This window comes from Scyliorhinus torazame, chromosome 7 (assembly GCF_047496885.1).
Source record: "Scyliorhinus torazame isolate Kashiwa2021f chromosome 7, sScyTor2.1, whole genome shotgun sequence".
Lineage (NCBI taxonomy): Eukaryota > Metazoa > Chordata > Chondrichthyes > Carcharhiniformes > Scyliorhinidae > Scyliorhinus > Scyliorhinus torazame.
Genome location: NC_092713.1, coordinates 32,767,399 through 32,789,565, shown reverse-complemented (window position 1 = coordinate 32,789,565; position 22,167 = coordinate 32,767,399). Strand labels below are relative to the sequence as shown.

Below are 22,167 nucleotides of genomic sequence, written 5' to 3'. Positions count from 1 at the left end.
ACAAACCTTGTCTGATCGTCCCCAATCACCTCCGGTACACAGTCCTCAATTCTAATCGCCAGGATCTTGGCATCCACATTGATCAGGGAGATTGGCCTGTATGACCCGCAGGATTCCGGGTCCTTGTCCCGCTTCAGTATCAGCGAGATGGTGGTTTGCGACATCGTCGGTGGCAGGGTCCCTCTGTCCCTTGCCTCATTAAAAACCCTTGTCAGGACCGTTCCCACGATCTCCGAGAACATCTTGTAAAACTCTACTGGGTATCCATCCGGTCCCGGGGCTTTCCCCGACTGCATGGCCTTAGGCCCCCCCAATACCTCCTCCGCTCCTATCGGGGCCCCCAGCCCGTCCACTAGTCCCCTGCCTACTTTTGGGAAGGTTAGTCCATCCAGGAACCTTTTCATCTCCTCCGGCTCTTCCGGGGGCTTCTGAAGTGTACAGCTTACTATAGAAGTCCCGAAATACCGTATTCAGTCCTGCCGGGTCCTCCACTCTGCTCCCCTCCCCATCAACCACTCTACTTATTTCCCTGGCCGCCTCCCTCTTCCCGAGTTGCTGCGCTAGCAATCTACTGGCCTTCTCCCCATGCTCATACACCACTCCCCTCGCCTTCCTAAGTTGTTTCAAGGCCCTACTCGTGGATAGCACCCCCAGTTCCGCCTGCAATCTCCGTCTCTCCCCGAGTAGGTCCTCCCCCGGGGACCCCGCATGCTCCTCGTCTATCCGGTGAATTTCCCTAACCAATCGGTCCATTTCTGCTCTGTCCGCCCTGACCCTGTGAGCCCGAATTGAGATCAGCTCCCCCCTCACTACTGCCTTCAGCGCCTCCCACAGGGTCGCTGCTGAAACCTTCCCCGTATTGTTCACCTGGAAGTAATTTTGCATATACTTCCGAAGTCTCTCACATATCCCCTCCTCCGACGACAACAGTCCTACGTCTAACCTCCATTGCGGGCGTTGGTAATTCGCCCCCCCGACCTGCAGGTCCACCCAGTGTGGGGCATGGTCCGAGATAGTGATTGCCAAGTATTCTGTATTCCTTACCTCCCCTACACAGTCCCTTCTCACGATAAAAAAATCCTAGAATATACTTTATGAACATGCGAATAAAACGAGTAGCCCCTTCCCGTCGGCTGTCTGGCTCTCCATGGGCCCACAGCCCCCATTTGCTCCATGAACCCTTTCAGCTCCCTTGCCATTGCTGGGAGTCTGCCCGTTTGGGACATGACCGGTCCAGCCCCGGGTCAAGGACCGTATTATCAACTTACGTGGGTCTAGGTCCGGGATCTTCCTCAGCACTCTTTTGATAAAGTCAACGTCGTCCCAATTCAGCGCATACATGTTCACCAGCACCACTCTTCTCCCCTCTTGCCCCTTACCATAAGGAATCTGCCCCCGCCGTCTGCGACTACGCCCTCCGCCTCAAATTGAACCTGCTTATTGATCATATTGATCAAGTTTTAAAGTACTGGTGGACAAGGATAAGAGTGGTCCTAGGATGAATGTGCTAAATTGGGGGAAGGCTAATTATAACAATATTAGGCGGGAACTGAAGAACCTAGATTGGGGGCGGATGTTTGAGGGCAAATCAACATCTGACATGTGGGAGGCTTTCAAGTGTCAGTTGAAAGGAATTCAGGACCGGCATGTTCCTGTGAGGAAGAAGGATAAATACGGCAATTTTCGGGAACCTTGGATAACGAGAGATATTGTAGGCCTCATCAAAAAGAAAAAGGAGGCATTTGTCAGGGCTAAAAGGCTGGGAACAGACAAAGCCTGCGTGGAATATAAGGAAAGTAGGAAGGAACTTAAGCAAGGAGTCAGGAGGGCTAGAAGGGGTCACGAAAAGTCATTGGCAAATAGGGTTAAGGAAAATCCCAAGGCTTTTTACACGTACATAAAAAGCAAGAGGGTAGCCAGGGAAAGGGTTGGCCCACTGAAGGATAGGCAAGGGAATCTATGTGTGGAGCCAGAGGAAATGGGCGAGGTACTAAATGAATACTTTGCATCAGTATTCACCAAAGAGAATAAATTGGTAGAAGTTGAGTCTGGAGAAGGGTGTAGGTAGCCTGGGTCACATTGAGATCCAAAAAGACGAGGTGTTGGGTGTCTTAAAAAATATTAAGGTAGATAAGTCCCCAGGGCCTGATGGGATCTACCCCAGAATACTGAAGGAGGCTGGAGAGGAAATTGCTGAGGCCTTGACAGAAATCTTTGGATCCTCACTGTCTTCAGGGGATGTCCCGGAGGACTGGAGAATAGCCAATGTTGTTCCTCTGTTTAAGAAGGGTAGCAAGGATAATCCTGGGAACTACAGGCCGGTGAGCCTTACTTCAGTGGTAGGGAAATTACTGGAGAAAATTCTTCAAGACAGGATCTACTCCCATTTGGAAGCAGATGGACGTATTAGTGAGAGGCAGCATGGTTTTGTGAAGGGGAGGTCGTGTCTCACTAACTTGATAGAGTTTTTCGAGGAGGTCACTAAGATGATTGATACAGGTAGGGCAGTGGATGTTGTCTATATGGACATCAGTAAGGCCTTTGACAAGGTCCCTCATGGTAGACTAGTACAAAAGGTGAAGTCACACGGGATCAGGGGTGAGCTGGCAAGGTGGATACAGAACTGGCTAGGTCATAGAAGGCAGAGAGTAGCAATGGAAGGATGCTTTTCTAATTGGAGGGCTGTGACCAGTGGTGTTCCACAGGGATCAGTGCTGGGACCTTTGCTCTTTGTAGTATATATAAATGATTTGGAGGAAAATGTAACTGGTCTGATTAGTAAGTTTGCAGACGACACAAAGGTTGGTGGAATTGTGGATAGCGATGAGGACTGTCAGAGGATACAGCAGGATTTAGATTGTTTGGAGACTTGGGCGGAGAGATGGCAGATGGAGTTTAATCCGGACAAATGTGAGGTAATGCATTTTGGAAGGTCTAATGCAGGTAGGGAATATACAGTGAATGGTAGAACCCTCAAGAGTATTGAAAGTCAAAGAGATCTAGGAGTACAGGTCCACAGGTCATTGAAAGGGCAACACAGGTGGAGAAGGTAGTCAAGAAGGCATACGGCATGCTTGCCTTCATTGGCCGGGGCATTGAGTATAAGAATTGGCAAGTCATGTTGCAGCTGTATAGAACCTTAGTTAGGCCACACTTGGAGTATAGTGTTCAATTCTGGTCGCCACACTACCAGAAGGATGTGGAGGCTTTAGAGAGGGCGCAGAAGAGATTTACCAGAATGTTGCCTGGTATGGAGGGCATTAACTATGAGGAGCGGTTGAATAAACTCGGTTTGTTCTCACTGGAACGAAGGAGGTTGAGGGGAGACCTGATAGAGGTCTACAAAATTATGAGGGGCATAGACAGAGTGGATAGTCAGAGGCTTTTCCCCAGGGTAGAGGGGTCAATTACTAGGGGGCATAGGTTTAAGGTGAGAGGGGCAAGGTTTAGAGTAGATGTACGAGGCAAGTTTTTTACGCAGAGGGTAGTGGGTGCCTGGAACTCGCTACCGGAGGAGGTGGTGGAAGCAGGGACGATAGTGACATTTAAGGGGCATCTTGACAAATACATGAATAGGATGGGAATAGAGGGATACGGACCCAGGAAGTGTAGAAGATTGTAGTTTAGTCGGGCAGCATGGGCGGCACGGGCTTGGAGGGCCGAAGGGCCTGTTCCTGTGCTGTACATTTCTTTGTTCTTTGTATAATTGCTACCCCCCGGACTTAGAATCCAAGTCAGAGTGGAAGACCTGGCTGATCCAGCCCTTCCTTAGCCTAGGCTGGTCAGACACTTTCAGATGTGTCTCCTGCAACATAATTACGTCCGCCTTTAGAGCCCGCAAATGCGCGAATACACTTGCCCTTTTAGTCCCCTGACATTCCAGGTGATCAGCCTGGTTGGGGGGCAGACATTCCCGTTTCGGTCTGGCGAAGCCTTCCCGGATGGCGTGCCCCCCCCACCCCCGGTCAGTCAGCCATAACCTTTCTTGGGCCCACCCCCGGCCCATGCGCCGTGCCATTCCTGGCTCGCCTCTTGGCTGCCTCCACCCCCGACCTCCTTTCCATTAACTACTTCAGATGCCCATGTCAGCAAAATAACCCCCCCCCACACACCCCTGCCATTCACGGTCTGTATTCTCCCCCCCCCCCCACCCCAATCTTCGGTGACTCAAAACACACACACACCGGCCACCCTTTTGTTACCATACAGGCTCCAGCGCACTCAGAGAGCCCAACGAAAGGTGCCCACCACAACAGAAGAAAAAAAAAAAAGGAGGAAAAAAAAAAACCCTGATGCGTAACCCAAAGACGGGCCGGGAAGAGCAGACCAAACTTCGTGCTTTTTGAACAACACCTCCTTAACTTGTTTAAAGGCTGCTCGCCGCCTGGCCACCTCCTGGCTTAGGTCCTGGTAAATGCGAAGGACACTGTTATTCCACGTGCTGCTATTAGCACTCTTTGCCCACTGCAGCACCTGCTCCTTCTCCACAAACCTGTGGAACCTAATCACCATCCGGGGGGGGGGGGGGGGGGGGGGGGGGGGGGGGGGGGGGGAGGAGGAGGAGGAGGAAAGGCCCCCCCCCCCGGACGTGTCTCACCTGTACTCTGTGTGCCCCCTCCAGCTCCGGCGGTCGCGGACAGGCTTCAGCCCGCATCAGCTGCATCAACAGGTCCTCCACGACCGCTGTGGCATTAGCTCCCTCCGCCCCCTCCGGGAGGCCGATGATCCTCAGATTTTATCTGCGGGCTCTATTTTCCAGCAGTCTTCTTTGTCTCTCCTTCAACCCGTCGACTTCTAGCGCAGCAATCGTCTGCGCGTCCGCCTGCTCCTCCACCGCCTCCCCCAGCTCCTTAACTTTTTCGTCCTGGGCATCCAGTCTCTGGTTCAGCTGACCCACTGCCTTCTGAAGTGGGTCCAAGTTATCCCGCTTCAACGACTCAAAACCGCTCTTTATCACCTGCAGCATGTTTTCCAGCGCCTGCTGGATCACCGGATCCGAGGTCCACCGTCTTTGCTCCTGGGTCAGCTTCCCCTGCACCTTGCCTTCGTCCCTTCCTCTCCCGTTTGCTCTGCTTTCTGCTCTCCCCAGTTCCATGCAGCTCTGCTCGCTCCTTAGTGCCCCCGTGGCCGTCCTTTCACAGCCCCGCAAAACCGGGGAACCAGGTCCTCAAATCCCACCGGAGTGAGAGCCCCTGAATGTGCTCCCTCATTGCCGCCACCGGAAGTCCCAGTTTCTTGCGATCTTGGGCCAAGCAGTTGCCATACCAAGCAGTGATGCAGCTGGATAGGATGCTCTCTATGGCACATCTGTAGAGGTTTGAGAGAGTCGATGCAGGCATGCCGAATTTCTTTAGCTTCCATAGGAAGTAGAGGCGTTGTTGGGCTTTCTTGACTGTTGCATCAACGTGAGTGGACCAGAACAGACTGTTGGTGATGGTGACCCCCAGGAACTGAAAGCTATCGACCATCCCCACTTTGGAGCCATTGATGAATACGGGGATGTGTGTCCGGCTACGCTTCCTGAAGTCGATGATCAGTTCCTTGGTCCTTCCAACATTTAGAGAGATATGGGCGGCACAGTAGCACAGTGGTTAGCACTGTTGCTTCACAGCGCGAGGGACCCGGGTTCGATTCCTGGCTTGGGTCACTGTCTGTGTGGAGTCTGCACGTTCTCCCTGCGTCTGGGTGGGTTTCCTCCCACCAGCCCCGAAAGACGTGCTTGTTAGGTGAATTGGGCATTCCGAATTCTCCCGGTGTACCCTAACGGGCGCCGGAATGTGGCGACTAGGGACTTTTCACAGTAACTTCATTGCAGTGTTAATGTAAGCCTACTTCTGACAATAATAAAGATTATACCAATTACTTGAAATCTATTCCAGGTCCCAAATTACAGATACCTGCTAAAGGAAACTGCTCCTTCCAAATTCATACTATCTAGGACCCTCACTTTTGTACAGCTCAATAAAATCTCCTCTGTTCCAAAGAAAACAATACAGCCTAACAAATTTTTCCTCCACTAAAATTTTCAATTCTGAGCAACATCCTTATAAATCACCGCTGCGCTTCTTCTGCTGCGATCATTTCCTTCTTGTAACACAAAATTCTGCACGGTACTCCAGCTGCAATTGAACTAGTGGTTTATGGTTTATACCATTCTAGATTATTCTTCCTGCTCAAACACTCCATAGCATGGCCAATAAAGGAAAATATCACAATCTGCCTTCTTAACCACCTTATCTCTTTGTCCTGCTACCTACCAGGATCTCTGAACATTCACTTCAAGGTCCCACAATTCACTGCTCAGTATCACACCATTCACTCTACACTCCTTTGTCTCTTTGTCCTCTCCAAAATCCACTGCTCTACACCTCTGGATTGAATTCCATTTGCCACTTTTCTGCCTCCCTGAACAGACCACTGGTATTTTTCTAGTTTACAGCCTCCTTCCTCACTGTTGACCACAGATAATTTTCACATCACCTGAAAAATTCTAAACCACTGAGATACATCATGAACAAGGAACCCGGTACTGAGCCCCACTGAAAACAGCTGTCCAGTTACCAAAAGAAAACCCATTATTCTTTGCTTTCTGCCAATTTTGGATCCAACTCGTCACTTTCCCTTGGATCCCATGAGCATTTAATTTTCTGACCAGAATGGTTCATTGTACTTCGTCAAAAACCTTGCTAAAATCTGTGTAGAAAGACAACTGCATAAAGTGACTATGCATGTGCCAACAAGGACTAACAAGAGTTTCTGAATAAAACCAGAAAATACTATTATTAGGCCCATCAACTCCACCTACCATAATTTCATTCAATCTTTTATTCTACTATTTATTGCAGTTCTTTACTCATGACTTAGGTAAATTTATTTTTCAAAGGGGAAATGGCAGAATAATGAGACTAGCCAAATTGCTCTTGCGTGTACAGAACTAGACAAAAGGCCTCTTTCTGTGCAGTAACCATTCTTTGGTTCCAATTACATTTGAAATGAAAATCGCTTGTCACAAGTAGGTTTCAAATGAAGTTACTGTGAAAAGCCCCTAGTCGCCACATTCCAGCGCCTGTTCGGGGAGGCTGGTACATTTAAACTGTTGTTGCAGTCTCTGCAGCAACAGTCATAACGTACCCATTTTCACCAGAGTTTCAAATTCAAAATCCCCTTCCTTGATTTAACACGTAGAGACACAGGGTGCAAATATAAGTCAGCAGGAATTGTGGTAATAGGCAAGTGGGACTGCACACAAGCATAAATAAAATTTGAGAACCGAGAACAGACTTTCAATCCATCTACCCCGTTGCTACTTGTGAAATCTATTTCATTAATGGAAATTTCTCTACTCCCGAAACATCGCTAATTCCATTATTTCTATTTGGGATATACCCTCACTTACATGCATTTGTTCTCATTTAGTGCTTGAAGAATAAAGCCGTATCGATCAGGTTTTAGAGTGTCGACAAGCTGCAAACAAATAAGAAAACAGATAAATTCAACATCCTTTTGCTAATTGTTTCATTGTTACAGCCCATAAACTTGTGATTGATTCATAAAGAGTTTGTAAATTTAGTTAAAATGTTACATTTATATCAAAGTTTTGAATTCAACGATTTTTCAGTTCTGTGTAACAGTCCATACATGCCATCGATTTTTGACTTCAAATAAAGCATTTCTTTCACTTATTTTGGTACACAAATGTATATGCTTTAATTCTAAATAAAACTTCAACACAAATCTATTGTACTAATGTAGGATTCTTGAAAGTTAAACCTTCAAGAGAATAACAAACATACTTGCAGATCAAATATTTGAAATAAGGACAAATAAATGTCAACACATGCCGGCCTAACAAAGTCAGTTTTGAATTTGCTCAATAACTATGTTAACCATCATAAAATCTAGTATCAAATACACATTTAAAAGAAATCAAAACGAAAACATGGACTCTGAAGAGTTACGGGAAGGAATATTTGGGTCCAAATTATCCATTTTATCAACAGTCTGGAACATGATTTTGCCCATCACTAACCAATTATATTCAGTGCTAAACTAGACCTTACCTTACCAGGTTGCAGTTTGTCCCAATTTTCATTAATGTAATTCATCAATTCAAGTTCAGAATCAAAATACTTCTTTTTATGAATAACACTTAGATTGTAAAGGCTTAAATGTGCTATGTCAACCCTGGGAGAGAAAAAGCATTAAACATACATTTTAACATCCATCCATGAGAAAACATTTAAGGTTTTCAAACATGTGTTGGCCAATTACAATACACACTGCAAACCAAGGATGAACAAAACTAGCACTGATGCACAGTGCATTGGAAAGCTGGAGAAATGGCAAAACAAATTTGTGCAATTATTCTACTGGTTAAATTAAATCAGAACGCTGCAGGCTTAAATCCCAACTCAAAAATTGCTAATTCAGCTTATTTAATGTACTTTTAAAGCTTGTATTTCTAACAGTAATTAAATGCTCGTTCTTTATATAATTTTTTTTAAAATGTATTATTAAGTGGCGGCCAGTCCAGCTGCCCTGCATATCTTTTAGGTTGTGGGGGTGAGACACACAGACACTGGGGAAATGTGCAAACTCCACACGGACAGTGGCCCAGGGTCGGGATCGAACCCGGATCCTCAGCGCCATGAGGCAGCAGTGCTAGCCACTGCGTCACCGTGCCGCCCTCTTTATATAATATAATCAATTAGATTGGAAAATTTACTCTAAGGCAGCACGGTGGCGCAGTGGTTAGCAATGCTGCCTCACAGCACCAAGGTTCGATCCTGGCCCCAGGTCACTGTCCGTGTGGAGTTTGCACATTCTCCCATGACTGTGTGGGTGTCACCCCCACAATCCAAAGATGTGCAGCATAGGCGGACTGGCCATGTTAAATTGCCCCTTAATCGGAAAAAAAAATTGGGTACTCTAAATTTTTTTTTTTTTAAAAAGGAAACTTACTCTATGTTAAGACATAAGTAAATTATAAGATCTTGTGCACGGTCCTCAAATGCGTCTGACATAGGACAAATTTCATATGCACATCAGTGCATTATTGTTTACAAAGATTTTTAACTAAGCTCCTGAGCACAAAAGGAACTATGGACAATACTATCATGATGAAATTAGTATTTATAAAATCACTACATAAACAAGAGCAAAAGGCAACAGTGGGTTTTAAAACCCTAAACCAGAACAACTGAGCAATAACCTACCATCGCAACGGCAGACGTTTGAGGTATTCTGGTCCAGAATTGCAAACAGAGCAAATAAATAAATAGAACCTAGAGCAAAAGAGAAGATAAAATACTTCATTTTTAAATCAATACAATTTGTAAACAGGATAATTTCACAGTGGAATATAAGCACAGAAGCAGCCGATTCAGCATTAGTGTGTGGTCTCTATACTCCATAGAATTCTCCTCCCATTTTATGTATTCCTCACCTCAGCTTTCAACATTACTTTCTGTCCCTCTTTCATAAAATTCCTACAGTACAAGAGGGTGGCATTCAGCCCATCGAGTCTGCACCAACCCTCCGAAAGAGCACCCAACCTAGGCCCACTCCCCTGCCCTATCCCCGTAACCCCATCTAATCATTGGACACTAAGGGGCAATTTAGAATGACCAATTCACTTAATCCACACATCTTTCGATCTTTAGACCTTTCTCACATGTTGCTATCAGATTTCTTCAGAGCATCTAAGTGATTTGCCTCAATAACTTCCTGAGATAACGAGTTCTGCATTCTGAAGAAGTATTTCCTACTGGATCTATTCTTAACTATCTACATCCGCTTTGTTGAACCTATTCATAATTTTAAAGACCTCCAACTGGTCTGCTCCAAGTCTTCTTTTCTGATGAAAGCCCCAACCTATTCAATGTTTTCTAATCCTCTCTAGTGCAATTCTTGTAAATCTTTTCTCCATTTTCTCCAAAGCTTCGATGTTCTTTATATAACGTGGAGACCAGAACTGTGAAGGACTCAGAGCTCCATATGAGTTCAACAGTTTCACTTATTTTGAATTCCATATCCCTAAAAAATCCCAGTGCTTTGTTGGCATTTTTAATTGTTTTCCTGACCTATCATGCCACTTTTACTTAACTAAATCCCTAGATCCCTTCATTCCAAAATCTAAATTTTGGGATGCTTTTGGAAGTCCCCTAAAGAAATACACATTTACATAATTTGCATGGTGCGATTTGAATGTCCCCCAACCACTAGAGAAAGCAAAATGGCAAGGTAAACAAATTGAACAAGGGGTTGCCTAACTACCGGGAAAAAAATCTACTCTATTCAGTTATTTATTCAAGATATAAATAATGTGCGATTCCTCCCCAAGTCAATTACCATACATTTTTCTCCTCAAAAGTCCATGTGTTGCGTAACTACTTATTTTGCAAGTTTTCTATTGTCGTCTTGTATTATGTTGCATTCTTCCTCGATTTGCTATATTCCCCAGTTTGGCATCATCTACAAATTTTGATGGTTATTTGTAACAGTGATTCCAGCTCGCATCCTTATGGAATGCAATTTTCCCCTTTCCTTCTGTTTGAGTAACTACCAGTTACCCCTTCCCTCTGTATTCTATTTTTAAGCCAATTTGCTAACCAGTTAGCTGTTTGTCCCAATTCCACATGCCTTAACCTGTCAAAAGCCTAATGCGTGACAGGTATTTTTAAAATGCAAAAAAATGGCAGCCATTTTTTTTACAAATTCATTTACGGGATTCGGGCGCCATTGGTTAGACCAGAATTTATTGCCCCTTCCTAGTTGCCCTTCAGAAGGTGGTGGGGCGTGGCCTTCTTGAACCGCTCCAGTCCTGGAGGTGTAGGTGCGCCCACAGTGGTGTTAGGGAGGGAGTTCCAAGACTTTGACCCAGCAACACTGAAGGAATGGCAACATATTTCCAAGTCGGGCTGGTGAGTGACTTGAGGAACGTCCAGGTGGTGGGGTTCCCAGGTATCTGCTGCTCTTGTTCCTCAAGATGGGTTTGGAAGGTGTGGTCTAAGGAAGCTCGACTAGTTCCTGCAGCGCATCTTGTAGATGGTACACACGGCCGACACTGTTCGTCCGCGGTGGAGGGATTGTATGTTTGTAGAATGGATAGCAATCAAGCAGGCTGCTTTGTCCTGGATGATGTCGAGCTTCATGAGTGTTGTTGGGAGTTGCACTCATCCAGGCAAGTGGAGAGTATTCCATTATACTCCTGACTTGTAGACGTTGAACAGACTTTGGGGGGGGGGGGGGGGGGGGGGGGGTCAAGGAGCTACTCACGGTAGGATTCCTAGCCTTTGACCTGCTCTGGTAGCCACAGTATTAATATGGCTAGTCCAGTTTAGTTTCTGATCAATGGTAAACCCCAGGATGTTGATTGTGGGGGATTCAGCGATGGTAATGCCATTGAATGCCGAGGGGCAGTGGTTAGATCCTCTCTTGTAGGAGATGGTCATTGCCTGGCACTTGTGTAGCACGAATGCAACTTGCCACTTGTCAGCCCAAGCCTGGATATTGTCCAAGTCTTGCTGCATTTGGATATGAACTACATCATGAGTCACAAATGGTGCCGAACATCTGAAACAGCCCCAATTCTGGCCTTATAGAACATAGAACAATACAGCGCAGTACAGGCCCTTCGGCCCACGATGTTGCACCGAAACAAAAGCCATCTAACCTACACTATGCCATTATCATCCATATGTTTATGATGGAAGGGAGGTCATTCATGAAGCAGCTGAAGATGGTTGTGCCAGGTATGACTCCACTCAGCGGAGACATTCCCCTCCCCCGCCAGTTTAGATAGGGCTCCTTGATGCCATACTCAGCCAAATGCTGCCTTGATGTCAAGTGCAGTCACTCTCTCCGCACCTTTGGTATTCAGCTCTTCTGGTATTCAGGGCCCATAGTCTTTGCAGTATCCACTGCCCTCTGCTGTTTCTTGATGTCACATGGAGTAAACTGTATTGGCTGAAGACTGACATCTGTGATGTTGGGGACCTCTGGAGACCGAGATGGTCATCCACTCGGCTGAAGACTATTGCGAATGCTTCAGCTTCGCCTTTTGCAGAGATGTGCTGGCCTCCTCCATCATTGAGGATGAGGATATTTGTCGAGACTCCTCCTCCAGTGAGTTGTTTAATTGCCCACCACCATTCACAGCTGGATGTGGCAGGACTGCAGAGCTTAGAACTGATGCGTTCATTGTGGAATCGCTTAGCTCTGTCTATTACTTGCTATTTGGCACACAAGTAGTCCTGATTTGTAGCTTCACCAGGTTGACAACTTATTTTTACCTATGTCCAGTGTTGCTCCTGGCATGTCTCCTGCACACGTCATTGAACCCGGGTTGATCCCCTGGCTTGGTGGTAATGGTAGAGTAGGGATATGCCGAGTCATGAGGTTGCAGATTGTGGTAGAGTACAATTCCGCTGCTGCTGATGGCCCACAGCGCCTCATGGATGCCAAATTTTGAGTTGCTAGATTTGTTCGAAGTCTATTCCATTGAGCACATGGTAGTGCCAACAACACGATGGACAATATTCTCAGAAGACGGGATTTTGTCTCCACAAGGACTGGACGGTGGTGACTTCCACCGATATTATCATGGGCAGATGCATCTGCAACAGGCAGGTTGGTGACAGGAGGTCAAGTATGTTTTCCCCTCATGCTGGTTCCCTCACCACCTGTAGTCCCAACCTAGCAGCTATGACCTTTAGGACCCGGCCAGCCAAGTCTGTGATGATACTATCAAGCCACACAAAGAGTATATTTTGCACCCTGCCACCCTCAGTGCTTCCTCCACATGGTGTTCAACATGGTGGAGTACTGATTCATCAGCTGATGGTGGACGGTACATGGTAATCAGCAGCAGGTTTCCTTCCCCATGTTTAACCTGAAGCCATGAGACTTCATGGGGTCCAGAGTCGATCTGGAGGACTCCCAGGGCAATTCCCTCCCAACTGTATACCACTGTGTCGCCACCTCTGCTGACCCGGTCTTGCTGGTGAGACAGGACATATCCAGGAATGGTGATAGTGGTGTCTGGAATATTATCTGTAAGGTATGATTCTGTGAATATGACTATGTCAGGCTGTTGCTCAACTAGTCTGTGAGACAGCTCTCCCAAGTTCTAGCGCAAGCTCCCAGATGTTAGTAAGGACTTTGTAGAGTCAACAAGGCTAGATTTGCCATCGTCGTTTCCGACGCCTGGGTCAATGCTGGGTGGTCCATCCGGTTTCATTCCTTTTTTGTATTTCTGTAGCAGTTGAATACAACCGAGTGGCTTGTTAGGCATTTCAGAGGGCATTTAAGAGTCAATCACATTGATGTGGGTCTGGAGTCACATGTAGGCTAGACCAAGCAAGGATGACAGATTTCCTTCCCGGATGACATTAGTGAACCACATGGGTTTTTAACGATGGTTTCATGGTCATCGTTAGACTTACAATTACAGATACGTTGAGTTTAAATTCCAACACTGCCATGATGGGATTCAAACCCGCGTCCCCAGACCATTACCCTACGTCTCTGGATTACTAGTCCAGCGACAATACCACTAAGCTACCGCCTCCCCTCCACTTCTTTATTCTTATGTTGGTTAAGCGTGATGTAAAACTTTCAGAATCGTGATGATTATAATTGTATTTTCGGTCTCCAAGTGCCTTCTAGGATAGAAGTACCTTTCCCATCACTGACATTCACTGCTGTATAGTTCTATAGTTATATTTCATATCTCTTTTTGTATCCAGGTACAACTCATCATGCAAACAAGATTATAGGCAATCCAATCATCTTAACCCATATGATTCAATCCTTCTACCTGGAGAGATTATCTTTCCCCATTCAAACGGACATTCAGATTTTTCTACATTTGGCTCTTCCTACCCATGCATGATAAGAATATTTTGAAACCGCGCTCAAAAATTACGCATCAAAAGCAGTCATCGGGGTTGGTTCAAGGCAGTCACCCTCTTAACAACCTACCGCTTAAATTTTTTTTTTGTAATACAACTAATTTGGGTCCTTGAAAATTTGCGAAGTAATGAATGTGCGGTAAATAAAAGGGGGCAACTTGCACTCAGGTGCCTTACAGGTTTCTGTGCCGTCCTGGAGCTTAGAAAGAACATTTGTCTCAAACCGAGTCAATAGGTTGTGCCTCACTAAAAGACTTGAGCTAGGTTGATATTTCAGTGCATTACTCAGGAAATGCTGCACCCATGTGGTCTTTTGGATAAGACTTAAACTAATATGTTGTTTGCCTCTCTCAGAAGGATGCAAACTATCCCATAGCACCATTTAAAGAACAAGTGCCTTCTATCCAGTACACACTAACATTATTAAAACAAATTAAGTGGTCATTTATTGCTATGTGCAAATCAGCCACCACAATTCCCCGTACACAATGGTGCTACATTTCCAAAGTACTGAATTGACAGTGAAGCACTCAGGGGTATTGAGACATTAAATAAACACATTATTTATTTCCTCAAGGTTAAAATAATTTTCCTCTCCACAACAGAATATTTATTTCATGTTTACACATCCATCCCACCCCAATCACAATTTTGAAACCAAGGCAGTGAATCAGTAACTTACTTTGAAACTTCTTAAAAAAGGTCAAAATTCGGATTATACCCAAGCAAACACTCATATATTTACCTACTTGGGAGACATTTTGTTCCTGCTTAATGTCATTCTAGTTGGCCCAGACAAGATAACGAACTTTACAGTTGGCAGAACCAGAGGCCAGTCTATGGCCTAGAACTCTCATACTTCTAGTCTAAACGCGAACATACTTAGCAGAATTATTAGGTCACCCATCAGCCTTTTATTTTTAAGTAACTCAGCCTCTCAACCCTTTCTTGTTATGTATACCCACATGTTGCTGGTGACATCCTTGTTAATCTCTCTTGCTGAATCATTTAAATGTGGACCTGTATATCCATTTTTGTCCTCCAATTAAGGGAAAGAGACTTATAACTCAGATTTTGTGATAAGTAACGGTAGTTTTATATATGGCAGGTATACTTTGCGACTTTGCGCAGATGTGAAATTTTAGTTTTACCTTTGTAATGACATGTAGACAGACATGTAACTAAAGGGTTAATCACAACACCTAGCTGTAACACTACCACTAGAGGGCATTACTAGATTCACTATATAACCGAGTTCGCAGAAGCTCTAGCTCGCTTTCAGCTCTTTCCATGCAGGAGTTACCAAAGAGCAGCAGTGTAGTAGAGAGGATCTCAGCCTAGGCGCCACGTGTAGTTTAGATACAGTTTGTACAGCTAGTTAGCCTTACTTTATTGCAAGAATTAGTTTAGTGGAGTGTCAAACTCATTTATTAGTTTTATTGTTATTTAATAAATTCTTTCAGTTTACTTTGAAGACTTGAGTGTTCTTCAACATCTACAGTTAGTAATGACATATACTACTTAAAGCCAGTAATATAACATGCTACCAGGAGTAGCAATATAACAACCTTGGTGTCAAGTCAGCCAGATTGCATTCGCCAAGCAGTAGTCTCACAACACTTCAGCTTTGCACCAAGTGCTTTACAAATTATAATCCAGTCAGTTGAATCACCGAATGACTTATTAAATTACAACTAAAAACTGTTCATTACCAAAAAAAAATAGTTTGTATAGTTAGCCTTTTGCCTATACGGAGTTATACCCATCTTCTTCAGCGATTACTCGCTAATGAATGATTGTCCACCTACGAAACTCGTGTTACTGGTCATAGGTTCTTGGCTATGTGTGGCTCACTAGCCCGATCCTAGAGCCGCATCTTCGACCGCACACTTCACAGGTGTTTCTGGGAGGTTGGATTGGTCCTTGCACTCTTGATCGCTGGTATTCCTTTATGGGGCTCCTTTTCCGGGCCTCCTCTTGCCTTCGGGCGTCTTTGACGAATTGTGTCCCTTCAATCAGGAGGTCACTCTTGAGCAAGGATCTACCAGGCATTGACATCAATGTTGCATTTCTTGAGGTAAGCCTTCAGGTGTCTTGTTCAGGAGCCTTCCTTGAGCTGGGCGAAGATGATTTGCTTTGGCAGTCAGGTCTCTGACGCTGATATTGAGATGCTAGTGAACATGTAGTCAGATATAGTGCCGTTATAGCAGTTTTACAAATTTAAATGCTGATGTAAAAAAGGTTTATAGACTTGCTTTAAACATGAACATTGGACTTCACCTGTCTCCATAAAGCATCGGCTTCTGCAAGCATTGTATACAGGCTTCATGGAACCACTGTTTACATCTCCAGCACTGCAGCATTTTCAGGTACCAGCTAACAACAAAAATAAAGCAGATTATTATACCTTTATACAAAATTGACATTTTCTAAAACGAAAAAAACAATAGTATACGTTTTCAATATTCTTTCAAAACGGGCGGCACGGTGGCACAATGGTTAACTCTGTTGCCTACGTCGCTGAGGACCCCAGTTCGATCCCAGCCCGGGTCAGTCTGTGTGGACTTTGCACAATATTCCCATGTCTGCATGAGCTTCACCCCCACAAACCAAAGATGTGCTAGTTAGGTGGATTGGCCACATTAAATTGCCCCTTAATTGGAAAAAATAATTGGGTACTCTAAATTTCATTTTAAAATATATACTCTTTAAAAGAAAGGACCACATTGCGGCGCAGTGGATAGCATTTCTGCCTCACGCCACCGAGGACCCAGGTTCGATCCCCGCTCCGGGTCACTGTCCGTGTGGCGTTTGCGCTTTCCAGGAAAATAACTTATCCATTACATGGATCCATTACATCCATTTGGTCAGCACAGGCTTGGAGGGCTGAAGGGCCTGTTCCTGTGCTGTACATTTCTTTGTTCTTTGTATGACATCAACCAATAGAAGCACAATCACTTTGCAAAGAGCTTTGTGCCTGATGTTCGCAAACATCTAAACTGAAAATATTCTTAATATCATAGACACAGATTTTCCTTTTAAAGAAATTTTACAGTGCATACTCGTATCCAACAACTGAATACATTGCAACGGTGATTGAGAAATTAGTGTTTTAGAAACAGCCAGGGTTGGTCATATAAAATGCCAATGAGAATATATTTTTTGTTTAGATAGTAGCTTTAATGAGAATATGCAATTACCAAATTTCTAGCTGAGAGGAAGTAAGTGAGCAACATTTTGGGCCTTATTTATAAAACTTCATGATACTGAATCACAAGCCTTAGAATTAGAAGTTCATGCATTCAATCCTTACTCCAGGACTTGAGCATATAATTTGTCTTGACGTCAGTGATGCTGAACTACCTGATGTCTACATGTTCAAGAGCATATGAAAGATTCTATATAAATATGCGTGAGTGCCTGAGAGGTCTTGGTTACAAATATATATACTTTTTTAAATCACACCGAAACAGATCTCTCAGCTATTTGTGGGACCCTGCTGTGTACAATGGGCTCTCATGTTTTACAGCATGGATTGATAGATTCTTGACTAACAAGGGAGTCAAAGGATATCGGAGGTAGGCAGTAATGTGGAGTTGAACCACAATCAGATCAGGCATGATCTTGTTGAATGGCAGAACAGGCTCAAAATCTCAAATGGCCTACTCCCAATTCATATGTTCATGTTTACATGCATAACTCCACTTCATAAGCAATTCATTAAATGTGAAGGGATGTCCTGAGAACTTCAAGGTGCTGGCAAAAAACCAAAGATACTGCATTCATTCAATATAGTAAGGGCACCCTATTACCAACCACATTACCATGCTGACATGCAAAGTTGAGTAAATCCATGTATCGTGCATGGTAAGACTAGATTTATATTAATCTTCACCAAAATACATAAATTGCATTCAAAAACATGTATTTATTTTACTTTTAGGGACTGTACACATGAGCTTTACGTAACTTTCTCTCTTTTTATTCATGCACACACATCCAGTATGTTATTGAATAGTTTTCATGAATGACTCCTGGCCGATTCCCACTACTTGGGTCACTGTCTGTGTGGAGTCTGCATGTTCTGCCCGTGTCTGCGTGTTTCCCCTCTGGGTGCTCCGGTTTCCTCCCACAAAATCCAGAAAGACGTGCTTGTTATGTGAATTGGACATTCTGAATCCTCGCTCTGTATACCCGAACAGGTGCCGGAGTGTGGCGATGAGGGGATTTTCACAGTAACTTCATTGCAGTATTAATGTAAGCCTACTTGTGACAATAATAAAGATTATTATTATAATTCTGGAAACTTTGACCAAAGCCAAAGGGTGGTTGTGGAGGGTGGTTTTTCAAACTGGGGGCCTGTGACCAGCGGTGTGTGCCTCAGGGATTGATGCTGGGTCCACTGTTATTTGTTTTATATATATTAATGATGTGGATGAGAATGTAGGAGGCATGGTTAGTAGGTTTACAGATGACACCAAGATTGGTGGCATAGTGGATAGTGAAGAAGGTTATAAAAGATTGCAACAGGATCTTGACCAATTGGGCCAGTGGGCCAATGAATAGCAGATGGAGTTTAATTTGGATAAATGTGAGGTTATGCATTTTGGTAGATCAAATCAGGGCAGGACCTCCTCAGTTAATGGTAGGGAGTTGGGGAGAGTTACAGAACAAAGAGATCATGGGGGACAGGTTCATAGCTTCTTGAAGGTGGAGTCACAGGTGGACAGGGTGGTGAAGAAGGCATTGAGCATGCTAGGTTTTATTGGTCAGAATATTGAATACGAGTTGGGAAGTCGTGTTGAAGTTGTACAAGACATTAGTAAGACCACACATGGAATACTGTGTTTAGTTTGGTCACCCTATTATAGGAAGGATATTTTAAACTAGAAAGAGTGAAGAGATTTACGAGGATGCTACCAGGACTTGATGGTCTGAGCTATAATGAGAGGTAGGATAGGCTGGGACTTTTTTCCCTGGAGCGTAGGAAGCTTAGGAGTGATCTTAAAGGTCTATAAAATAATAAGGGGCATAGATAAGGTAGGTAGTCAACATCTTTTCCCAAAGGTAGAGGAGTCTAGAACTAGAGGGCACAGGTTTAAGGTGAGAGGGGAGAGATACAAAAGAGACCAAAGGGGAAATTTCTTCACACAGAGGGTGGTGAGCATTTTGAATGAGCTGCCAGAGGCAGTGGTAGAGGCGAGTACAATTGTTTCCTTTAATAAAATTAGACAGTTACAGGGTGGGTATAGAGGGATATGGGCCAAATGCGGGTAAGTGGGACTAGCTTAGTGATAGAAACTGGGCAGCATGGACAAGCTGGGCCAAAGGGCCTGTTTCCATGCTGTAAACATCTATGACTCCATGATGTTTGGAAATAATTACACTACCTAGTAAGACAATATCTGAAGGCGGCAGGTTTGTGGTGCATTGTTGAACTGGACAGCCTTGCTCACTAATGGAACCTGGAAAGGCAGATGAGATTCGCCCCACTTGGTTCCATATGGTTCTCCAAGTTGCTGACTGACAAAATTGGACCATCAACCTTCACTCAGCTCAAACTCAACTCAAGCACATGTTCAAGATTGACACTTCAGTGTTGCACTGTTGAGGCTGGTGGCTTTTTACTGAAAAGTTAAACTGACTGAGCCAGTCACTTCAGATGGACAGAAAACATTGCTACGCAGTATCCAAAGACTATAGGGTGGAGTTTTTCTGGTACACTTTATCCAGTATTCCAAAAAATAAGGTTTGTTGCTATTTACAAGACTTTTCTGTGCAAAATGACTGCTATGTGCCCTATATTACAAATGATTATACTTTAAAAATATTTCCTGCTGCAAAACACGATAGCGAGTTTATGAACTCTGTTCAGAGCAGTACCAAGCAAGAAATCAGAAAGAAGAGCTGAAACTGGCAAAAGGGTTGCGTTTGTTGAACATAGCATTTTCATTTCAATTCACTATAAAGTAAACTTTTATTAAATAATCTTTATTATTATTATCACAAGACATTAACACTGCAATTAAGTTACTGTGAAAATCCCCCAGTCGTCATAGTCCGGTGCCTGTTCAGGTACACAGAGGGAGAATTTAGAATGTCAAAATTACCTAACAGCCCGTCTTTTGGGACTTTTGGGTCCTGGAGGAAACCCATGCAGACATGGGGAGAATGTGCAGACTCCGCAAAGACAGTGACCCAAGCCAGGAATTGAACCTGGGACCTTGGCGCTGTGAAGCAACAGAGCTAACTAAAGTGCGACCGTGCCACCCATCACTTATCTAGCATGCATGGAGAATGGGTGCCAGTTAATCAGAAATGTTGGTTAACTGAGAGTTCCAATTACCAATGAAATATAATACCTAAAGTACATGCATGAATATGTAACACTCAGGAAGAACATTATTATTTTTCCCTCTAATCTTCAACAGGACATTACAACTTAAAGCACCCAATACAGTATACAAGTACGGGTTCTGGATAACTTTGCAATAGCTTCCAGTTGGTAAAATGATAATGTATATTAGGGGAACATCAGAAATTCTGGTTAATTGAGAATTCCAGTTGGCAAAATGCCGGATAACACAATGTTTACTATGTTTAAACGAGATACATTTTCTTCTATTTAAAAGACCATTGAGAAAGAAAAACAGGCACTTACATGGCACTTTTCACAAACATGCAAAAGCACTTTACAGCAAATGAAGTAAATTTGAAATGTAGGCATTGCTGGAATATATTGTTGCACTGCAGAGCATCACTTTGCTAATCTGAGAAATGCTTGCTCGCTCTTTGCTATGGCAGTGAGTAACTGAGCACTCTGAATTTGCTCAGCTTAAAAAAGGAAAGGCTCCCCTTCATATTGGACAGGTAAGCTCAAAAACCCCCACTATATTCCCAGTTGACTACAAAGCCTAATCAAGCAACATCTAAACCACAAAAAATTTAACTTACTCTCCAGGGCCTCCACAGTAACAATAACACTGCTCGTGATTAGTTTTGTGGCCTACATCCCACTGAAGATCCTCCAACTGGTATGGCAATGTCTGCTTCATGACTTGCAGAGCTTTAGCATTTGGTCCTTTCTTAAGAGCACCACCCCTCTACAATGTAAATAAAAAAAGCAATTTTGTGACTGCAAAATGTTTCATTACACAACTGACAATCTTAACTTGAATTATTTTAATTTTTCTCCCGTCTGAATCCAACTACTTCAAATAAGACACACACAAGCACCATCTTTCGCATACCACCTTTCTCGTACACGGATTATACTTCAGGTTGTTGTACTGTACCTTTGTGGTAGTAGCAAAGACACATTGGCGACACAGCCACTTGGCATCTGATGCAATCACACTGGAGTCTATGTTAGGCATGTGACATTTCTGATGGTAACCTATTGTTAAAATTAGTGTTGTAATACTTCATTGTTTAAAAGTTTGCTTTTAAAATTCAGAAAAATTTAATTTCAAATTTCAATTTACCTTGTCCACACTTGTCACAAATAACCATTTCATTGGGTACCTCGGAGTACTCCTCTTGGCATATTGTGCAAACCATCTCTCCACTCCCACTTGCTCCTGGTGTGAAACGTACATAGAAATATACTTCGTATATTAAAAGCACCATGTCCATATTTCAAGAATCACCACTTAATGTTTCTACAGTAAAGCTATCTCAACAGTCTTATACAACTTGCCTTCTGTCAATTGAGCTCCTTCGCAAATGACTAGATACTAATCTCAATTTGACTAAATAAAAACGTTTTTAGTTTATGATATTATTGGTCATTGGCAGATCTAACATTTAAAACATCCCCAAATATTTGAACTTGTTCAGGGATTACTTTCCATCATCCAAGCAGCTGCCATGTGGAATTGTAACTGCTACAATTTGGCAAACTTTGAAAGGCTTTTGGGAGTATTAAATCATGGATCGAGAAGTATAACACGTAGCCCTGTGACAATATCAGATGGGTAAGGGTCAAAGATGAAAATAGCATCAGCGTTGAAGTTCTGTTCATGCTTTCTCATCACCTCTCTATAGAAAAGTGCAAGTGTCAAAGTAGCAACAGTTGCCAAATATGATCATTTAAGAGGGATGAATTTCCTAAATTTGACCATGAGGGAATTGAACTAACAATAGAGGCCTCATTAGACCAATGATTCTTCCTGCTCCAAATGCCATCTACTCTTGACAACTGGGGATTTTATTTTGCTGCAGAATAAATTCAAAATGATCAATAATTTGTAGA

At 43.8% G+C, this 22,167-nt stretch overlaps 1 protein-coding gene across 3 annotated transcripts in view; it reads right to left on the bottom strand.

Moving 5' to 3' along the window:
• mtf2 (metal response element binding transcription factor 2) overlaps positions 1-22,167 on the bottom strand; it is a 106,725-nt gene that overhangs the window by 34,291 nt on the left and 50,267 nt on the right. For all 3 annotated transcript variants that reach the window (XM_072510505.1, XM_072510502.1, XM_072510503.1), the window contains exons 4-10: positions 21,398-21,493; positions 21,209-21,309; positions 20,868-21,016; positions 16,194-16,289; positions 9,216-9,284; positions 8,061-8,184; positions 7,397-7,464 (exon numbers count right to left, since the gene is read on the bottom strand). In XM_072510505.1, coding sequence (XP_072366606.1) covers positions 7,397-7,464; positions 8,061-8,184; positions 9,216-9,284; positions 16,194-16,289; positions 20,868-21,016; positions 21,209-21,309; positions 21,398-21,493 — 703 coding nt within the window. The remainder of the gene's footprint in view (positions 1-7,396; positions 7,465-8,060; positions 8,185-9,215; positions 9,285-16,193; positions 16,290-20,867; positions 21,017-21,208; positions 21,310-21,397; positions 21,494-22,167) is intronic.